General features: G+C 43.0%; 1 protein-coding gene across 3 annotated transcripts in view; it reads left to right on the top strand.

Moving 5' to 3' along the window:
• tspan9a (tetraspanin 9a) overlaps window positions 1-17,607 on the top strand; it is a 162,451-nt gene extending 144,844 nt beyond the window's left edge. For all 3 annotated transcript variants that reach the window (XM_056416996.1, XM_056416995.1, XM_056416994.1), the window contains 4 exons: window positions 7,213-7,314; window positions 7,625-7,756; window positions 8,993-9,076; window positions 12,283-17,607. In XM_056416996.1, coding sequence (XP_056272971.1) covers window positions 7,213-7,314; window positions 7,625-7,756; window positions 8,993-9,076; window positions 12,283-12,354 — 390 coding nt within the window. In that variant the 3' untranslated portion in view covers window positions 12,355-17,607. The remainder of the gene's footprint in view (window positions 1-7,212; window positions 7,315-7,624; window positions 7,757-8,992; window positions 9,077-12,282) is intronic.
• The last annotated feature ends 2,038 nt before the right edge of the window (window positions 17,608-19,645 follow it).

Raw genomic sequence — 19,645 nt, 5'->3', positions numbered from 1 at the left:
TAAGAGGTTCTGCTCTTTCTTCCTAATGGAGAATGTCGCTCCCCTTTTCCCGAATCCAGCAGTCTTGCCTCCAGGTATGGCTAATGAGTATAGGTACCCCCTCTTTCCCTCCACAGCCCAGTGGTGTTAAGCCCTCTGATTAAATGCCATGTAGAGGCAATAGTATAATAAAGGCCAGGCCTGCAGTTAGCAACCAGCTGACTACAGCAGATGCCTGGGCCACAAACCCGATTACAACCATCCATCTTTAACGATGTGACCTCATTGTGCCTCCGTCGACCCGACATGCCGAGCCGAACCCCAGTTTAGGTTAACTAGCTCAAAAAGAGAAAGCCTGGAAAGCAGGGAAGGGAAACACCAGAGCATGTTCATGGGAGTGTAGGGAGAAGGGAACATGAATGGGGGGGCGGTATGAAGAAAAAGCAGGTGGATACATGTGAGAGAAAATGTGAGGTGATATATCTAAGGGAGGTAGGGGCGGAAGATGAATGTGTTAGGGAGGGAAGGTGTTGGAGGAAAGAGGTAGAAGTACATTCATATAAAAGGGAGAATCAAGAGGGGAAAAGTAAGGTGAGTGTTCCTGCAAATTCTTAGAAAGACAGTTAGAAGAAAGGCAAGTTTATTAAACCTTGGGAAACACCACATGTCATCCCAGTCAGCTCTGATGTGTAATTAACTACAGACACAATTGTCGGTCCTTCTCGGATTCAAACCAGTCAAGAGTCCGACCCAGACTTCTAGTCTGTCTAGTCGACCGTGTCGAATGCAGCACTGAGATCTAGTCATACTAAGACTGAAGTTCTGCTACTGTCTGTGTTTAAGTGGAAAGTCGTTGAAAACCTTAACAAGAGCAGTTTCAGTACTGTGCAGCGGACGAGAGCCGGACTCGGACTCGGCCACGAAATTGTTCAGCTGTTGAGAAATCACCTTCTCCATTATTTTGATTATAAATGTGTGGTTTGATATTGACCTACAATTTCATTATTTCGGGGTCTAAACAAGCCTTTTTACGTTTAATAACTGCAGTTTTTAGGGCTTGTGGGAAAACACCTGAGAGAAGGAATGTGTTTACAATATATGTAAGTGTGTTGGTAGAATATCCAGGCATGCAGGAGGATGTTTTTAGATGTTATATTATGTCTTCTAGCCTTCTTTGGTTGATCAAACGAAATTGAGTCATGATTTTATTTAAAGATACTTAAAACCCTGTGGTTGGAGTGGAGGCACCGACTGCCCGGCTAATTTTATGAATTCATTTTATGAATAAAAAAAGGAGGCAAATTGATTGCATGGCCAGACCGATTTGAGCGTAGCAGTTACGGACAATGGAGGTTAGTTAGCCTGTCAACGGTAACAAACAAGGCCCGTGTATTGTTATTGTTTTTGGTTATGATGTCAGAGAAGAAGGACTGCCTTGCATTTCTAGTATAAAAATTATAATTAGAATATAATTACAAAGTCCCTATTTATAGATACAACAGTGAACCTGGAGATTGGTTTTCCGCCACCTGCGCTCAGCTTTCCCACTCACTTTTAAAACACAAAGTCCCTGAAAGGCAATGATGTCATGGAGGAAGATGGAAGGTTAATTACATTAAAACTATTTCAGAGAGCAGAGAAGTTTATGCCACATCCATGATGTATCAAACTGACAACCCGGAAAACCGTCACACACATCCAGTCATGTGCTGCATTAGTTTACAGGCAGAGTTATGTTTAATCCCTGGCCGCGCTTTATCTTTTTCCAGACCAATTATAGAGAAGTAGTGGGGGTCTTACCCTCGCTCTATTGAGTGCCACAACCTCAGGCTACTCAGCGCAGGCGTGCAGAGCAACTGAGGGAATTAAGTATCCTTTTTAATGATGTGCTGTTGGGGACCTCTGGCTGAGATGCTGATTCTCTCCACACCATTTATTACACTTTCCGGGCAGTTAGCTCACGCATTTATCCAGAGTTGAGCCATTGGAGCAACAGTGAAATATTGCTAGCTTCGTGTTCCCGAGGTCTCCTAAAGTCAATGCACGTGACGATTACAGCCAGTGTGATCTGACAATATACACGTAACCCAAGAGTGATTGTGGAGCAGCGTGTAGAATGTACTGAACACAAAGAGGTGCCTGGGAGTGAACTTAAGAAATTAGATGTGAAAAGGGCATTCAGCCAATGATGGAGGATGGGATGTGACTGTTTAGTGTTTGGTTCTCTTTCAATACTCTTGGACAGATGACTAAAGATAACCCAACTCTGTGATCCGACAGCACAGAAAAAAGACTTTCTGTGACAATTTGTTTTTCGATGTGTGGCTCTTTAAAACTTCAGAGAATGAATCATGTTTAATGACTGAAGATGAGATGAAAGGGAGGAAAGGAGGAATACTGTAGAACATAGAATAGAAATCGGCCTGCCAAGTGGACATTGGGCCCATCAAGAGAGCTCTGTGTTGCAGTGAAGGCCATCCAATTCCAGTTTCACCATTGACATGATTCTGAAGCATGCTTTCATGGGAAATTCACGTCATAGTTTTCCGAATTTTCTGTCTAACTTATGGTCATCGAGACTTACCTCAACCATAACCAAAATAACTAACTAACCTTAATGTTATGGTACAAATAAGCCATGATTTTTCATCCCAAAAGATGTGCTTACCAGGTGATTTCCCATGAACCATCATGGTTTTCCAGAGTGCAAAAAGTGGGTTACGTTGTGTTAAATTGTGTCAAGAATGTGTCCTTGTTCTAGGAGGGTAAATATACAAGTATAGGAAGAAGTGTTTAAAGTGGCTAATTTTGTATCAATACGTTTCATATTTACCTGTGTATGAAATGCCTTGCCTTGTAACAAACCCACCGTGAAAATACCTTCAATGTTACTGGTTTGGTTCCCTCCCACCGCTCTCACTACATGTGGCCACAGCAGGCGGCTGCATTAAGCCACAGGGCTCTCAAGTGTCACGCATTGAGCGTGACACTCACGCATTTCGGTCTTAAGTCACGCACTCCCGCCACACATCGTATTTCTCACGCTGAAAAAAACTCTCGGCTATTTAATGTTTTAATGTGCCGCAGCACGCAAACATGAGCCGCGCTGCCCTCACCGTGGAGGAATCAAGCGCTCCCCTGGAGTTCTGCTGTGAGGAGCCACTTATCAGCCAATCAATAAAAAGAAATGGGCTACACAATAGCCAATCAGAAAAAAAAACGTATCTGTTGTATCTGGGTAAGATTTAATCCAGCAACCAATGAAAATAAAGCATCCTGGAATTGCGCGCGACTGACTGGGGGGGGGGGGGGGGTGCTGATGGAAATGTCACTGTTGCCTGTCTTCAAAACTTGAGAGCCCTGAAGCCAACAAGCTGCAAAAACCCACTTTACTCTAGTTGGTGGCTAGCTCGGGTTTATAGTGACACATTTAGCAATTTAGGAGCCAAATATTCTTCTCAGGCGTTGAGGGACCCAACCAGAGGTAAAAGGGGAGAGAATAATTAACTTGTGTTCAACACATGGCCAGAAACCCGAATCCAAATGAATGATGATGTCGCTCCGTATCAGCTGGATGTGTAAACGATAAGAACTCTGAGAGAAGTTGGTGTTGTTTGCTTCTTTTCTCTGACCCAAGCTTTGTCTCTCCCTCAGTTGTGTGTGGCAGGCTCATGCCTCCTGCATAGTCTGTTGGAGGTCTTTTCCTTTAATGAAAATAAACTGCAGTTTAATTAAACATTATTTGAAGATTGTGATCCCTCAAAGTGATAAATAGCCGTTAGCTAAAAGTGAATTAAACTGACACAATATACTAATTGCTCTTCTATACACCCATTACACCACCTACTGTAAACAAGCAATAATGTATGGGGGTTTTGTGAGGAACTCAAAGTAAAATTAAGTAAAACTAATGAGAAAGAAATACAAGTGAATATCACTGGGGTATAAACATATCCCGACACAGAATGTGTCACCTATGTGTGGCAATTATTTCTGACCAGGAAAATTGGATTTACGGTCTATATACAACAACATTGAATGCCAAACAAAAAATATCTGATCTTTCACATTTTAAAAAAGGAAGTATAGTCGGCTCAGTCGTGGAGGTGCAGTCCGGTAATGAGTAAGCGGTGTCGCTCCATGTCTGCACGGGACAAGTCCCGGTGGGCCTGCTCCCCGAGGTGTTTATCGGTCACCAGATCTGAGGCCAGATTCTGTCCGTCAGGAGTTGTTTGCACAGGAATTATTCATATCTATGTGGGATAAAGCGGAACGAAAGAAAATGCTTGAGAGAGTGTGGTCAAATTGGAAACAAAAATAGTACTGTTTAAAAAATAGAAAAAACTGAACAAATGGAATGAGGAATAACTTTAATAACTTACCATGTGTTAATAAATTCAGTACTAACTGGCTGTATTGTCATATTACAACATTGCAAGTGACAGGCGGACAGCTGTTGATGTATCCACCATCTGCTCTCTGTTCTCCGCTTACGTCCAGATTGACAGAAAAAACACACCGATTTGGTCAACATTTCTATCTGCATGTCTCCCTCTCTGAGACTCTTGTGGATTCACCTCGCTGGCCTGTATTGCTGAGCCTTGACTTATGTAATCAGAAGTACGAGGCGTGTCTCAGGGTCAATATGCCACATCTGAGGAGTTCGAGTCCCTCAGAGAAAAGTAACCTGGAGGTAGATGTTGCCGAAGTCTGGTGTTACACTGTTTGTGATTTGTTAACAATATGCAGTAGCAGTAACATGAGCTTCAGTCAATAAGTTGGTTTTCCTCATCCGAAGAAGTAGGCTAACACACCAAACAATGTGTTTGGGGAGAGTTGCATCATGAAATCCCTTTTTTTTCCGTTTGTTCTGCAGTCATTTGTCTGCTTCTCGTTAGTGGTAAATCTGGATCATTAAGTTTAATTTCAGGCCGTAGCAAAGTCTTCCACACATGAAAAGACTTATTGGCGACTCAGAAGAGGATGTTTTACTGTAGCAGCCCCCCCCCCCCTCCCTCCCTCCCTTCATGATTTCGAGTGGCTATGTTAGCAAGAGGAGTCAGTAATGAGCGAGCAGCATCGCATGTGGCCTCGATGGAGAGGAAAAGATAGAGGATGGAAACAAAGTGCGAGGCAGAGATTGATGATGCTGCTCTTCATCTCATTTCCCCACACAAGGAAAGATTTGCAGGAGCCTGCAGCCCGAAGCGCACTTCACAGACACGCTCACCTGCATCAGCAAAGCCACTGAGCGAGAGAAGAACAGGATTTTAAATGATGCAAATCTTTTCTCAAAGGTTTTAATGGACGTTTTGAATTGGTTTTGCATGATTAACGATAACTAAAGCATTTTTATTGCTCGAAAAACCTGTTTGTGTTCAATTCAGAAAATACTTTTCTTGTGGCATTGAGCTCACGATGTTTTCAGTTTGTTCTTCCCACAAAAACATTGCTGAATCACTTAATTTACAGCGTAATCTAATTGTCTGTGGTCTCATGTTGTTCTATCTCACATATGCAGGACAGAATAGAGAAGACGGGTCTCTGCTGCACTACTGTCACCTTAAGATTGTATTTCTTTGAGAAAAGCTGGCTTGACATTATCGACAAGGATGCTTCTTTTCTTTTTTTAAACTATTGAGGATTTTCTGAGCAGCCTCCAAACCAATGCCCTTCTCTTTTTATGTGAATATTTTTACATAATTTCTTCCCGGGCACAGACTGAGGCCTTAAGCTTTAAACTAGTAAAGCAAGTGCATTCCTTGTGTGGCGATATGACTGACGGCCCGTATGGATGTGTGCGTGGTTCTGCCAGTGCATGTCATTCTTTCCACAGTAATAACTAGAACGGGCACTCGGTAGATCGCATACCTTCGCATATCACAAGATTGGGCATTGAATTATGAACATTTTGGCATTAGTTGCATGCCAATTGGATACAAATTGACCGTGCTATGGTAAAAAGAAGATTTTGACCTTTTTATGACCTTGACCTTTGACCCAATTGATCCCAACATCTAATCAAATGGTCCCCGGATAATAACCAATCATCCCACCAAATGTCATGCGATTTAAGAAGATGTTGACCTTTTCATGACATTGACCTTGACCTTTGACCCGATCGATCCCAAAATCTAATCAAATGGTCCCCGGATAATAACCAAGCATCCCACCAAATTTCATGCGATTCGGTTTAATACTTTTTGTGTTATGCGAGTAACACGCATACAAATAAATAAATAAATACACGGCGATCAAAACATAAGCTTCCGCATTTTCAATGCGAAGGTAATTACCCCGTATCTGCAGCGCATCTCAATCTGTCCTGGCAGTTAGCAGATCCCCACGGGCAACGGCAGGAGAACTAAAGCTCTGATTTTGTATCTCATTAACACATCCGATGATATATTAATCTCCATCAGACATGACACAACCCTGAGCATATTATTGGTGTTCAGTCAAGAGGAAAATGATGCGCTGAAGGGCACGAGTGTGGAGAGCGAAGCCACACATAACGTGTGTCAGATCTGCACAAGTCCAAGTGACTTTAGCAGAGATATTTTTAGATGACAAGGAAAGAATGCAACCTGTAACTGAGCTGCTGTCGTGTTTTATGTTGGCAGCAACAGGTATTTCCTGTCTTTAAATGACAATCAGCTGTCTATGTCCCCTTTTCATCGTGATTAGTCACTTCACAAGAAAAATAACTCCACGATCAATCATACACATGACACTAAAAAGTCACTTATATCACATCAATTATAAATATGTAAGAGATAGACAATGACATGCATACTTACATTTCAACTGCCTGTTCCAATACAAAGACTATAATTCATTTAAAACTCAATGAACGGTGTAATAATGTAACTGATGACATCTACAAATCTTGTGCAATTCAAAAAAAAGTTTAAAAACATGATAAGTATAGACTTGACGGTATTGATAAAGCATAAGAAGTAACAGTTTATGGGGACAAATGCTTGAATTTCTGGTTTGTTTGTTTTGTTTTTGTTTTATATATATATATAAGTTTCTTTGGAACAAGTTTTTTAGGCAATCAGAGGTTAGAGCACTTATAAGCTAGATAGCTTCAGCCTGAACCCAAACACATGTATCTTTCTTTCTTTTTTTTTTATGACTGGTGGTTGTATATTTTGCTGATCGAAATAAATAAACTCATTCATTCAAATTATGTAACAAAGGCCGGTGTTGTCTTTGTTTTGTCTTCAGGTGAGTGAGAACGCCAAGCAGGATCTGAAGGACGGGCTGGCTCTCTACAACTCAGAAAACAACATTGGCCTCCGAAACGCCTGGAACATCATCCAGGCCGAGGTAGGCTGAGCTCACAGCATGCGTTACATCAAATAGTGGAGTCATTTGCATGAATGTTCACTCACAACTCGAGACATTAATGCAAAGTTGGACTAACATATTCCAGCTAATGTATTTCCTGGCTTTAATGCTTCAACGTTAAAGTCAAAACTCGCTGGTGAATCCGCATTCACTTCATTATTCGCTGAAAAGCAAAGGGACTAATTACAAAAGTGGTTCCATTAAAGTTAGTTTCGGGTCTCCGTGGACCGACGGGAAGCATTGTCTCATATTTTGTGCGCGTGTGTGTTTGTGTGTGTGTCCTCCACAGTGGAAGTGCTGCGGTGTGATAGCATACACCGACTGGCACGAGGCCCTGCAGGAGAAGGTGGTGCCTGACCGCTGCTGCCAGGAACATTACCAGAACTGTGGGCATAACTCCACAAACATGTTCTGGAACAGGGTGAGTTCACAGGCTGTTATATATTCATACTCTTTCTTTGTGTGATTCATGCTCTGTGGTAACTGTGGAAGCGTAACTGAACTGGTCTGCTGAGGCCCAAGGAGTCAGAGAGACCCTGAGCCAGATGCTCTGTTTGAGGTGACCGTCCACATGCCTCATTGGAAAGTCAATGAAGAGACACTAAGCGACCAGAAAGAGACACACAACTACAAAGAATCCCATGTTTTGTGTCTCTGTTGGTGGGTAAAATTGTATTTATATATATATAAATGTGGATTTATATATATATGAATTTGGATTTATATATATATACAATCCTGATACACTCAAAATAGTTTATCAAATAAGTTGCTTATTTCAATTTAATCAGTGTTGACACCATTTTCTCCCCCATATGAATCAGTGTAAGCGTTCATATATATATATATATATATATATATCTGAACGCTTACACTAATTCATATGGAGGAGAAAATGTACAATTGTTTATATATATATATGTATATATAAACAATCGTACATCTTCGGTCCATCTATCTGTTCATTCGTTTTTGTTTTTGTCTGACCGCTGATCACACCAACAGCCTCTGTATTTCCTCACATGGCTTGATGCACAACGTTCACCAATCTCCTTCCATCACAAGTCTAATCTGCTATATTTGGTATGGCATGTGGTTTGTTAGCCGGTCCGAAGTAGGGGATTAAATACTCTGATAAACTGGAATCAAATTGCCAAAACGAGAATAGCCAGACATTGAGCCGACCCATTGGGAAAGCGCGGCACTGAAAGCTCGCCTGTAATCCGGACCAGAGGAGACGCCACACTCTATATAGTTAGTCTTACATACTGTGTCAGCACCCACACTCAGGAATGGGCACCACTTTGCAGCTGAAACCACGCTTAAGTCCTTCACCCCACCTCCCCTGCAAGTGAGTGACCCTTGAATGAGCCCAGGTGCTACTATATTTAACAGTCTATATGGCCCATAAGTCTGCATGTCAAAGTAACCACTCATTGGCAATTCCCTTGTTTTAGCACCTCACACGGTTGTTCATCCATGCGATGGTGTATCGCAGCTATAAGAGATGCATTTTAGTGGAAAGGCGTAAACATAATGGTTGAGTTCTTCTATGTGACCAAGCAGGCAGCAAGTGAAGTGACATGATTCCTCTGCCTCTGCATTGAAAGGGCACATTTCTTTAGTGGTGTCTTAACAAGCTTGTGCTCCATCTCAGGGCTGCTTCGAGAAAGTGGAGGAATGGCTGGATGACAACAAACAGCTGCTGGGAACCATAGGCATGGTCATCTTGGTCGTGCAGGTAAGGAGGCTTATTGATAAATTGCTTTTTCATTCTCCATTTCTTCCTGCTTCTTTTTCCCCCGTTTGTTTTCCCCCTTGTTTCTTCGTCTGTTGCTTTGTGTCTCGGTGCATTTGTTTGCGTCTGCCTGTCTGGCTACCGTGGGCATCCCGCGGCCTCTGTGCCACCATCAAGTTACGACGAGGACTGTGCTCAGTAGGCGTTCTGGGCACCCACACATCTCGACCTATTGAAGTGACTGTCTTCTGCACCGTGATCCTGTCTGGGAGAACGAAAGCCACCTGGCTTCGAGACAAACAGGCGGTAGTCACGTGGGAGCCATCAGCAGAGGCACTGAATATGGAAGAGCATGTAAAGAGTCTCAGATTAAAGGCAAAGTAGGGAAGGAGGGATAGATACTTCTACTACGATACCATTTCTCTTTTTTGTCCTAATGATCTGCTTTACATATTTCCCTCTTTGTCACTGCGGTTGCTGTACATTTCCCACTTACTTACAGGTAGTGTCCTAAAAGTGAATGCAAAGTGTACTTGTACCTCGCTTTTGCATGAATTTCTTCTTGTTTGCAATTTGTGGTAATTCACTCTGCAGAACGTGTGTGTGCAGAATGTGCACTGTGTTTGTGTGACAGCTCAGACTCTCAAGGATTTCAGCATTCATCAGAAACTACCGGTTTTTTTTCTGTAATCTCCCTCCAGTTCTTCTCCTTCTTCGTGCAATCTCTGTACGTTCATGGAATAGAGTCATAAAGCCGTACGTGTGATGATTTCACTCAAGTTGAATCATATTTAGGTCCCGGTTTTAGATCTATAAAAAGCCAGCTGAGGCCTGTCTGTCTCTGTGCCAGCCCTAGACTGGTAACCTTTTAATGGTAGTGTTGATGGGGATGACCCCCCCCCCCCCTGACAGATGTATGGCATACAGCTCTTTAATTCAGTTTGTGCTGTTTTTTGCAAATCTTGTCACACTTTGTCTTGAACACACCTAAAGAGTGATTGTCTATCCCAGGGGACCTCCCTTTTAAAACTTACTTATTGTAAGTCGCTTTGGATAAAAGCGTCTGCTAAATGACATGTAAAACGTGCTATTTCCCCCGAATGAACTCTGCAGGACAATACCTCACATTCTTAGCTACATTTCTCCTGACGCACATGTGAAAAGATGTTGCATCTGCTTGAGGGACGCACCATGTTCTCATGATTTATTTGTAAAGTCCGCTTAAATGTTGCTTTTATCTGTAAATTACATGTTGACTGTTCTTTTCATTTTCCACTCAGGTTTTTTTTTCTTTTCTTGCTCATGGAAAACCATTTCCTGTTCATCCCCCCTGCACTCCGCTTCCTACTTTTCCATTCTCATGCCGTCACTCTCCAGTTTGCTTATTCATGAAGCATTGTTCAGTCCGAGCAAGGTGGCCTCACTATGAAATTCTTCACATTTCAAATGTCCTCAGGGAAAGATGGTGCTTGAGCTCCTGTTAAAGGTCACAGCGACAATTCTGAGAAAGTCAGCATTACTGTCGACATCCACCGACTTCAGATCCCCATGTGTTCATGACAAGATCACACACTTATGACATGTATTCATACAAACGCAGCGAGCCTCGTGCCTCTGTCTGACACTGCCTCTTCCCTGTCTGGTCATTCTTCTGCAAACACACACTTGTGCGGTCAAAAAGTCATTTACTGAGTGAAATGACCCGGAAGTAACGACGTGGCGTTGTGATAGGAGCTATTGAAATTCTCTAAATGCTCAGGAAAGTTGCCTCAATGCTTCCTTTCTTAGTTCCTTTTACATAGGAAACACTGAACCTCCTTTACAGGAGAAAAGAAGATTACGCCGCCCCACAATGCCTTGCAGCAGCAACATTTAAATTATGCCCATGAACGATATGCCTATCTTGCACAGAAAAAATATTTGTTTTCATACAGTCAGAAACTGACTGGATTCATTTTGCTGAATGAGAAAAGACAGTGAGAAACATTATGTTTATTTTCTTATTTATGTGTCTACTTTGGACATGTAACCAATAAGTAAACAAATAAACAAACAAGAGGAGGCCGATGAAATAAAATGAGCAGTAAAAAAAAGCACACTGACAATTAATAACAAGAAGCCTCAGTAAAAAAATAGCACTGCTGTTTACTCGGCTGACATTAATTACAATGATCTCTCTCCACCCCTCCATACACACAAACAAACACGCACACACACACACACACTCCCCAGGCACTGCGTCAGGTGAGAGGTATGAGAGTCGAAGAACAGACGTTGGGCTGTCTGATTAGCAGACTCAAGGCAAAATGTTGGGATATCACGGAGCTGAGCATCATGAAAAGCTGATACCCGACAAGTCTGACATGTTATATAATTGCCAGAGGCCCAGGGAGGTGAAGTATTCAGACCAGCAGAACACATGACAGACTTTGACAACCGCCGATATGTCTAACTCCGTCCACGATGTTTTTTTTCGAAACCTCAGCCGTATTTATATATTCTTAAGCATGGAAGGCTGACGGAGCTTTGAGGAGCCTGCAGGAGCGACCGTCACGCCGCCTCACGCAGACTGAATGAATCAGACGCGAAAGACGCTCTGAGAACGACAGAGAGCCGCACAGATGCGCCACACTCAAATAATCGGGGTGGTTTGAACTCCCTCTTAGCTGGATGTTTACCTCCAATGACACTTCATGCTTTGATTGGCAGCGGCGTATGGGAGCATTTTCTCTGAAGCAGCCCCCCACGAATTAGCTTGACTTAAACTAAAGGAAGAGAATCGGAAGCTCTCCCCTGCTATCATCACATCAGACTATGCACCACACAATACTTTGCTCTCCGTGCCATCCTAATGTTGCCGGATAATGGTTTTAGGATCAGCCTTGTGACTGTTTGATGTCGAAGTATCAGGGGTAATGGAAACTTCAAAGAGATAGCTGGATACTTTGATTCAGTGGCATCTCAATTTACTTCATTGACTTCATGCTGGGGCACGCTTTACATTTTCTCCATCACAAAGATTTCCAGAGCTCTGACTTGAAGAGCGTCTGAGAAAAGTGTTTTGCTTCGCCACAGGATTTACAGTCCATCGAAACTCATCGCAGCCTCGGGCATCAACATCAAAAACACAGCACGGAGACACACATGTACACAGACATATATACACGCATGTACACTAAAAATCCACCATCTCCTTCTCTTTTCCACAGCTCCTGGGCATGGCGTTCTCCATGACGCTGTTCCACCACATCCACAGGACGGGGAAGAAGTACGATGCTTAGCCTTGTGGGGGAAGAGGCACCCGACGAAGAGGAGCGCCGCTGCCTGATGGGATGAGACTCTGAATTAAACAGCTTCCACCCTTTACTTTACAACCTTCTTTGTCCCCCACGACCTCTTCACAGACCTTCTGTACAGATTCCAGCTGCGTCTCTGCCCCTCTCTGCTCTTCCCTCTCGCACCATTCATTTTGCCAAAGAGTAACACAACTGGAAGAGAAGGGACACGGACTTTTGGCAAGGAAGAAAATCCCATTGGTTGTCACTGCGCTCGAGTAGTATTTTATTTTATTATCTTTTTCTTGCTTGGATTAACTATTTGCTGGAAGGAAAGACAGACTTTGAGACAATGAACACTTTACGAATGCCCGAACACCCGTCTCCAAGGCAAAGAGACAACAACTGACAACACTCTCCAACAAGTCCCCCTTTTCACTTGTAAATGAAGAAAAGAAAAAAAGTTTCAACATGGCATGGTAGTTTTCTACTTTACTGATTTACCTTTGTCGTTGAAATGTCAAACTTCGTTTTTTTTATTTTTTTGTATGTCGCCAACGCTCCTGTGAGATGTAGTGTTGAACAGATCAGTGCAATGGGCTCTCGGGCGGAGCTGACGTGGCGTTGCTGTGGAGGGACACGTGGGACATGTGGGGATGCTGAATGATTATTTCCTTCTTTTTCTTTTGGCTGGAGATGTTTTGGTAAAGCGAGCGCGATGGAGGAACCTGTCATGTCGGTGTGAGAAATCATCATGGGATTTATTTTGCGCCGAATTCTGCAGAAAAACAACATGGTGCTAAACCAAGGGCAGGAGGGGCAAGAGCAGAGCAGACCTTCTCGTCTGCATTCTCGAGATCTCACCAATTTGCTCTGCCCTGCTCACTCTTCATCTCTCTGGCTGTCAACTCTTTCCCCTTCGATACTTTTCTGCTTCTTTTTTAAATTTTTTTACCAAAAGTCAGAAAGCAATGAGCTTCATGCTCCACATGACAATAGCTGACATTCCTGCTCATCACACAGTGACTCTGGTTTGCAACTTCAGAGATTTCACAAAAGCTTCCCTTTCTCACAGACACAGTGCAGGGGGGTGGAGGGAGTGTAGGAGGATGAAAGCTGAGACAGATATGGATGGATACAAACCCTATAGGACATGTCTGGTTCCCGCTGATTCGCTAAAAGAGTATCCGCTTACCTCCTTAAGACTGAAAATACTCTATCTGGTTTGAAAATACCAGTGTGTCTGCTCTAGGCTTCAACATTGCGGTGACCTTGTAAGAATCGGTGGCGTTAGAGACCAGCTTAGTGTTCAGGGATGAATTCAGTTCAGGCCGTCCCTTGGTTGTGATTGGTCCTCAGTTGTGACGGTAAACTCAGGTAAACGCAACGAGGCAAGAAACCAGCAGGCGGACCATCAAACCGGTAGTGAACACGCCAGTAGTTTAACCACATTAGCATCTTATTCAGAAAACGGAAAGGTAACTCCGGAAAGTCCGTCTGTAACCTCTGACGGACGTTTTTAACGGACAGTTGGACTCATAGTTTCAGCGTTCGCCTTTGTTTTCCTACCAAATAAATGTGGCTAATCTGGGAGTTTGTTTTCAAACCTTTATGATAATCTGACTGCTATCGGCTGATAATCAGATGGAAGCTAAACCCTTTTTATAGAAGACATTCGGACTTGTCACAATAAGAAATATCACAGGTGTAAACAATGAAATGAATGAAGGCTGAATTCCATTTCGCTGCTTTGATTTCAGGTCCCCGGTGCTGCTCGTGCTTGCTCACCGGAGCACTACAGAGCCGTGGTTACGAGGGAGTCACAATGTCTCCGGTGAGAAGGGCCTCCAGCCATGTTGCTCGTAGTCATCACGAGTGTGACATTGTGTGGATATTAGCCGGTCTCCGTTTGGGAGGGAGGGATGACTTGCCGATCTGATGCGAAAATGTCATTTCCACAGAAACGCGATTGCCGAATCGCCGTTGCCGTGGTCGCTATGGGCCGATACAAAAGCCCCGCGCAGCCACACAGGTGTTTTCAATTACCTCGGCTGATTAGATCCATCCATTGTGGGAAATTGGAGGGCATTGTTTGGGGCATGAATTCCACACTCCGAATGCGGATGCTGAAATTGTGGTACTGGAAGAAAGAAAAAAAAGCACTGTAGAGTTTGGGGATTGATTTCTGGCACAGGGAGACGTCCCCATTGCTCTCATTTGGCTCATTTCTTCTTCCGACAACCAAAACAAACAACCGCCAATCAGTACAAGACCTTTTAAATTGTTCTATAAAGTCTGATGTGTGGGCGGCGGTCCAAGGGGCCATTCGATACGTCTCTTTCCCCATGCAACCTCTTTTTAGAGAACTTACAGCGCCATTACAGACATGAATGATGGCCCAAACTACCACAATAAGACACGAGTCGTAATATAGTAGAATTATCAAGAGAGGACAGGTGATCTTTTATTGTTTGAAAACAAGGACAGAAATCATTGGGAGCCGAAGCGTCTCTAAATGATATCCACGGTATTTGTTGACAGGAGAGTTTGTTGCTCTGGACTCGGACACTGTGCGTAGCAGCTCCAAGGGCCAACAAGTGACCCAGCATTACCCACCAAGACTCACTCACTAGACATTGTTCCAGTCGGTCCTCCGAGTATCACCTGGAGTCATTCTTAACAGGGTTTGTTTATTTATTTTGTATCGGTTTTGATAGTGACTTCATCTGAGAGACACAGTTTTGGGAAGAGGTCCGTGTTGCAGAAAGCAGCCGATTTGGGCTGTTCTGTGCAGCGACCCTGCTGGCTGTGATTCACTGGCCGCCCCCTCATGCTCCGGCTCTTCTTGTTGTGTCCACGGGGGGAACATGACAGCTGCTGATGTACAGCGCAGGCACGAGTGGTCACATCTCTTCTGCTTGGCTGCCACCACAAACTCTCCCCACATCTCTTATTTACTGCCGGGCTCTGCAGACACCCAGCGCCACATTTACAGTATAGCTGGCAGCGCTGACACTGTGGAAATACAGCTGCGCTCTTAAAATGCCAGGAACCAGCTGTGAGGTATATCCTGAACCAGCGGAGGCGGGGTTATTGGAGTCATAGTTCATTTGCAGACAGGTTCAGAAAAAAAATAAACCAGATCAATATTTTGTTTGTGGCGCTTCATCTTGCGGGGAAGTGTTTAAACTCACCGGATGTCACCGGAAAATGGGAGAATGGAATAAAGCAAAACTAGTGTCTGCTTCCTAATCTGACATCATGCTTCAAAGAGCAAGCGTGCACACTCTTTGCCCCCCGACTGATCCGAGTCTGCTGACATCCTGACATTTTTTTTCCTCCACCTGAACCCCCCCCCCCCCCCCAGCTCTGCCACTGTCACCTAGACATCACGTTTTTGTAAGAGAAAGTGCTCCTTCGTGTTTGTGCAGAGATGAGCACGGTTTTAACAAAAAGCAGAATAATGAGGTTATTTTTGTACATTAGTTGCCGCTGTTTTAATGTTTGTTTTTATACGATATACTGTTGTTTTCCTTGTTGTCGGCTGTTTTTAAATGGCCTTTTCTTTTTTCCTTCATGACAGAGGCTCATAGTCTCTCATTGTTAGAACATGAAACCATTGAGCATTTGTTTTCTAAGAGGATTAGTCTCTGCAATGTTCCTCCACAAATTGAAAAAGGGCCTTTCTGTATTCAAGCAGTTAAGTCAGAAATGATAGAGGGGAGAAATTTGACACATATAGCATCGGGTGACGCCCACAAAAGACATACTACACGCTTGTCTCCGTGCTTCTCTGTATTACGACCGAGTCAAATTAAATAAAACGAGCTGGAATAATCTGCAGTATGTCTTTTACAACATGCCAGTGTCAGACTCATTATGTATTTCTAGAGCCTGATGTATGAGATGACACTGTACAACACAGAGTTCATGCCACTGCAGTATATCAGCCCTGTACGTTAGCCCCAGATGTAAATATGCTCATTTTACAAAGGATGTAACATACTGTTATACTTTACCTCTTGTAAACACAGTGACAGTTTAATTGCCATTGTGAATTGCCTAACAACCCATGATCTTCTGTGCTCATGTGCGGACATACCCTCCAGCCATGTGTTATTCATTCTCTCATGTCTGATAGTTGCCTGCCTCTGTGAAGCGCAGGAGCAGTTTCAATTTGATGTAAAGTTGTGTTTTTGTCGGTATGGTTTTCATATTTTATTTGCATCTTGTAGACACATTTCCTTCCATATGATCTTTTTTTTCGTTTTTATTAGGAGTATAAAGTATTCCCTCTTATCTATGGATGGTTTTGTCTGCTGTGAAGAATTTTTGAGACCTAGAAGCTATTTTTTATTTAATTTTTTTTGCCACCTCCGACATATTATTTCTGTAATCTCCTCCTAATCCCTCTCCTGTGCAACAGCTGAATATCTGAGCGGTGGAAACGTATGCTCTGGAAATGGTGTGTTTGATGTTGTGTTCTGCTGGGGGACTATCTCATAGCTGCCAGCCCCGTCCTGTGGAGTGTTCATGCTACATGTGAAAGCACTCTGAATATCTATACTAGGTGGTGCACTACCTTCTTATTATTCTCTAAATCAATTATTTTTTAAATAAAGTAAAGTGTCACAAAAACCCACGACACCGTACGCTCATTGCCTGTTTAATGACTCGATGCTCCTGATGTATTCCCTTTCTATGTCACCGTCAATTATTCAGGCGTCATTTAAACAGTGTTTTGATGCAGAATTTTGGCAAGGGTTGGAAGATGGGACTTGGCTCGAAGAGCAAAGGGAAGCGATGTCACAGCAGATCCCGCGGTGTATTAAATAAAACCGAGTGGAATCGCCGCCTTCAAGAGGCCTCTCTTTTAAAAGAATGACAAAACCTGGGGGACTGTTGTCCTAAAGACGCTGAGATGGGCTAATGGTAGTCAGAGAGTCGAGAAGAGTTTTTTGTTTTGTGTTGTCAGAACAAAAGGGAGATGATGAAAGTGGGAGATCTCGCCCTTTTGTCTCTCGTTTCTGCGGCGTGGAGTGAGCAGCAGAGTATTTTTGTACGGAGCTGTGTCCCTTTTTTTAACCGAATTGTTTTCAGGCCCTGGTGTGATAGTGGAGTTCATTGTGCCATTCCATTCTGGCTTTCTGTTTTACATCCCTGTTCCTTCTATGCAAAAATATGACCTATTTTAGCCTTTGTACAGATTATTTTGTATGAGTAACATGTACTGAAATAAAGTAAACAGAATCAACCGTGGATCATTTTTTTTCCTTAATTTTTATTACAGCATTTCACTTCTTTTTTTTTCAACCTCATCCTGAGCAGAACTCATTACATTAACCTAAATTAGGAAAGCTTTCATTTTGATGAGACTGTGTAGTTGGTGCATTATTCAGCTTGTTAAACCTGCTGTGGAACTAATTTCTGCACGTTGTTTCTGATCTGTTCTCAATATGTCTTAGTTTCCCAGAGTAAACTTGCTCTTTTTTTAACTGCCCTCAGATAATCTCTCAGATAATCTCTCGTCGTTCCGCCAGATGATCCCTGTGGTTGAAATTCAACAGACTCACCCGCAGCGGAAACATCAGAACGAGCTGCCTGACGTCGTTTAACGACATGAGACGTTATTGTCAGCTGTGATTCTACTCGTGTCTTTGCAGAAGAGCGTCTGTCTTTGAGGCTGTCGCTTCTAAACTAGAACAGGAGCCTTTAGATGGCAATAAGCAATAATATTGAAACAAGTGGGCAATATGCTTGTGGGCCTTTTTTTACACCGCATATAGGAAATTTGAAGTGGCATGAAGAAGGTCTACAATCTAGCAGCAGGCTGACAATACTCCAAAGCTTCTAGGCCATTCAGCTGCAGTCAGCCACAGATCTATTTTCTGTGTAATCAGATCTTCCTGTCTCCGGAGACGGTTCTGGGCCCTATAGCATGGCAGGGCAGCGTCACAGCCTCATGCACCCTTTTTTTAGCAAGCCGGGCACACAACCCGTCCCCTCGTGGTTGCTGAGTATCTGCGGCGTGGGGCTCGACCTCAGGACTGTTTTGAAGTTCAACCCACTGGAGCTCGGCCGGGACCTCAAAAACACCAACAAACGATGGACAGGGAACGGCATTTGAACCGAGACGAGACGTTCTCCTTCGTCAACCCCTGGATCAGATATTTTCTCTTCTTCTTCAGCTTCTTATTTTGGTTGAGTAGAGTTGCGTTGGCTAAGGATGAGTGCTAACAAAAACACAGCTGTTATGGTGTCCCGGGAATCCATACATTGTTTTATGTGTGCGCATACAAATCACCAGCGATCAGGGAGCTGAAGCTTTCCTACACAATCTCATCTGCTAGAAAATGAGGCCAAATTAAATCAGGCAAAAGAAAAAGAGCCTATAAATAATAAATCAACAACTATAATTCATACCGTAGCTGCGAACAGCAGGAGCTGCAGCCACCATGCTGCTATCTATTTTAACACTGAAACTGAGATTGCCCATACATCACTCTGACAAATGTTGAGTATATTTAAATGTATATATGTATATACAGATATATACATGTATATATATATGTTTGTATAAACACATATATATATATATATATATATATATATATATATATATATATACACACATACAGTCAGGACTATAAATATTTGGACATTGACACAATTTTCATCCTTTTGGCTCTGTACATCACCACAATGGATTTTAAATTAAACAATCACGATGTGCTTTAAGTGCAGACATTCAGCTTTAATTTGAGGGTCTTTACATCCACATCAGGTGAACGGTGTAGGAATTACAACACATTTTATACGTGGCACCTCCTGTTTGAGGGATCGAAAGTAAAGAGCTTTTTAAGGCAAAGAAGTGTAATGTTCTGCGATGGGCAAGTCAATCACCTGACCTGAATCCAATGGAGATGCATTTCACTTGCTGAAGACCAAACTGAAGGGAAAATGCCCCAAGAAGCAGCAGGAAGTGAAGCCAGTGGCAGTAGAGGCCTGGCAGAGCATCACCAGGGATGAAACCCAGCATCTGGTGATGTCTCTGGGTTCCAGACTTTAGGCTGTCATTGACTGCAAAGGGTTTCCAACTAAGTATTAAAATTGACAATTACAATGATGATTATGTTAGTTTGTCCAATTACTTTTGATCCCTTAAAAAGGAGGGTCCACATATAAAATGTGTTGTAATTCCTACACTGTTCACCTGATGCGGATGTAAAGACCCTCAAATTAAAGCTGAAAGTCTGAACTTAAAGCACATCGTGATTGTTTCATTCAAGATCCATTG

The sequence above is a fragment of the Pseudoliparis swirei genome, chromosome 6, assembly GCF_029220125.1.
Source record: "Pseudoliparis swirei isolate HS2019 ecotype Mariana Trench chromosome 6, NWPU_hadal_v1, whole genome shotgun sequence".
Taxonomy (NCBI): domain Eukaryota; kingdom Metazoa; phylum Chordata; class Actinopteri; order Perciformes; family Liparidae; genus Pseudoliparis; species Pseudoliparis swirei.
The sequence above is the reverse complement of the archived record's forward strand: the minus strand, read 5'-3'. Positions and strand labels throughout refer to the sequence as shown.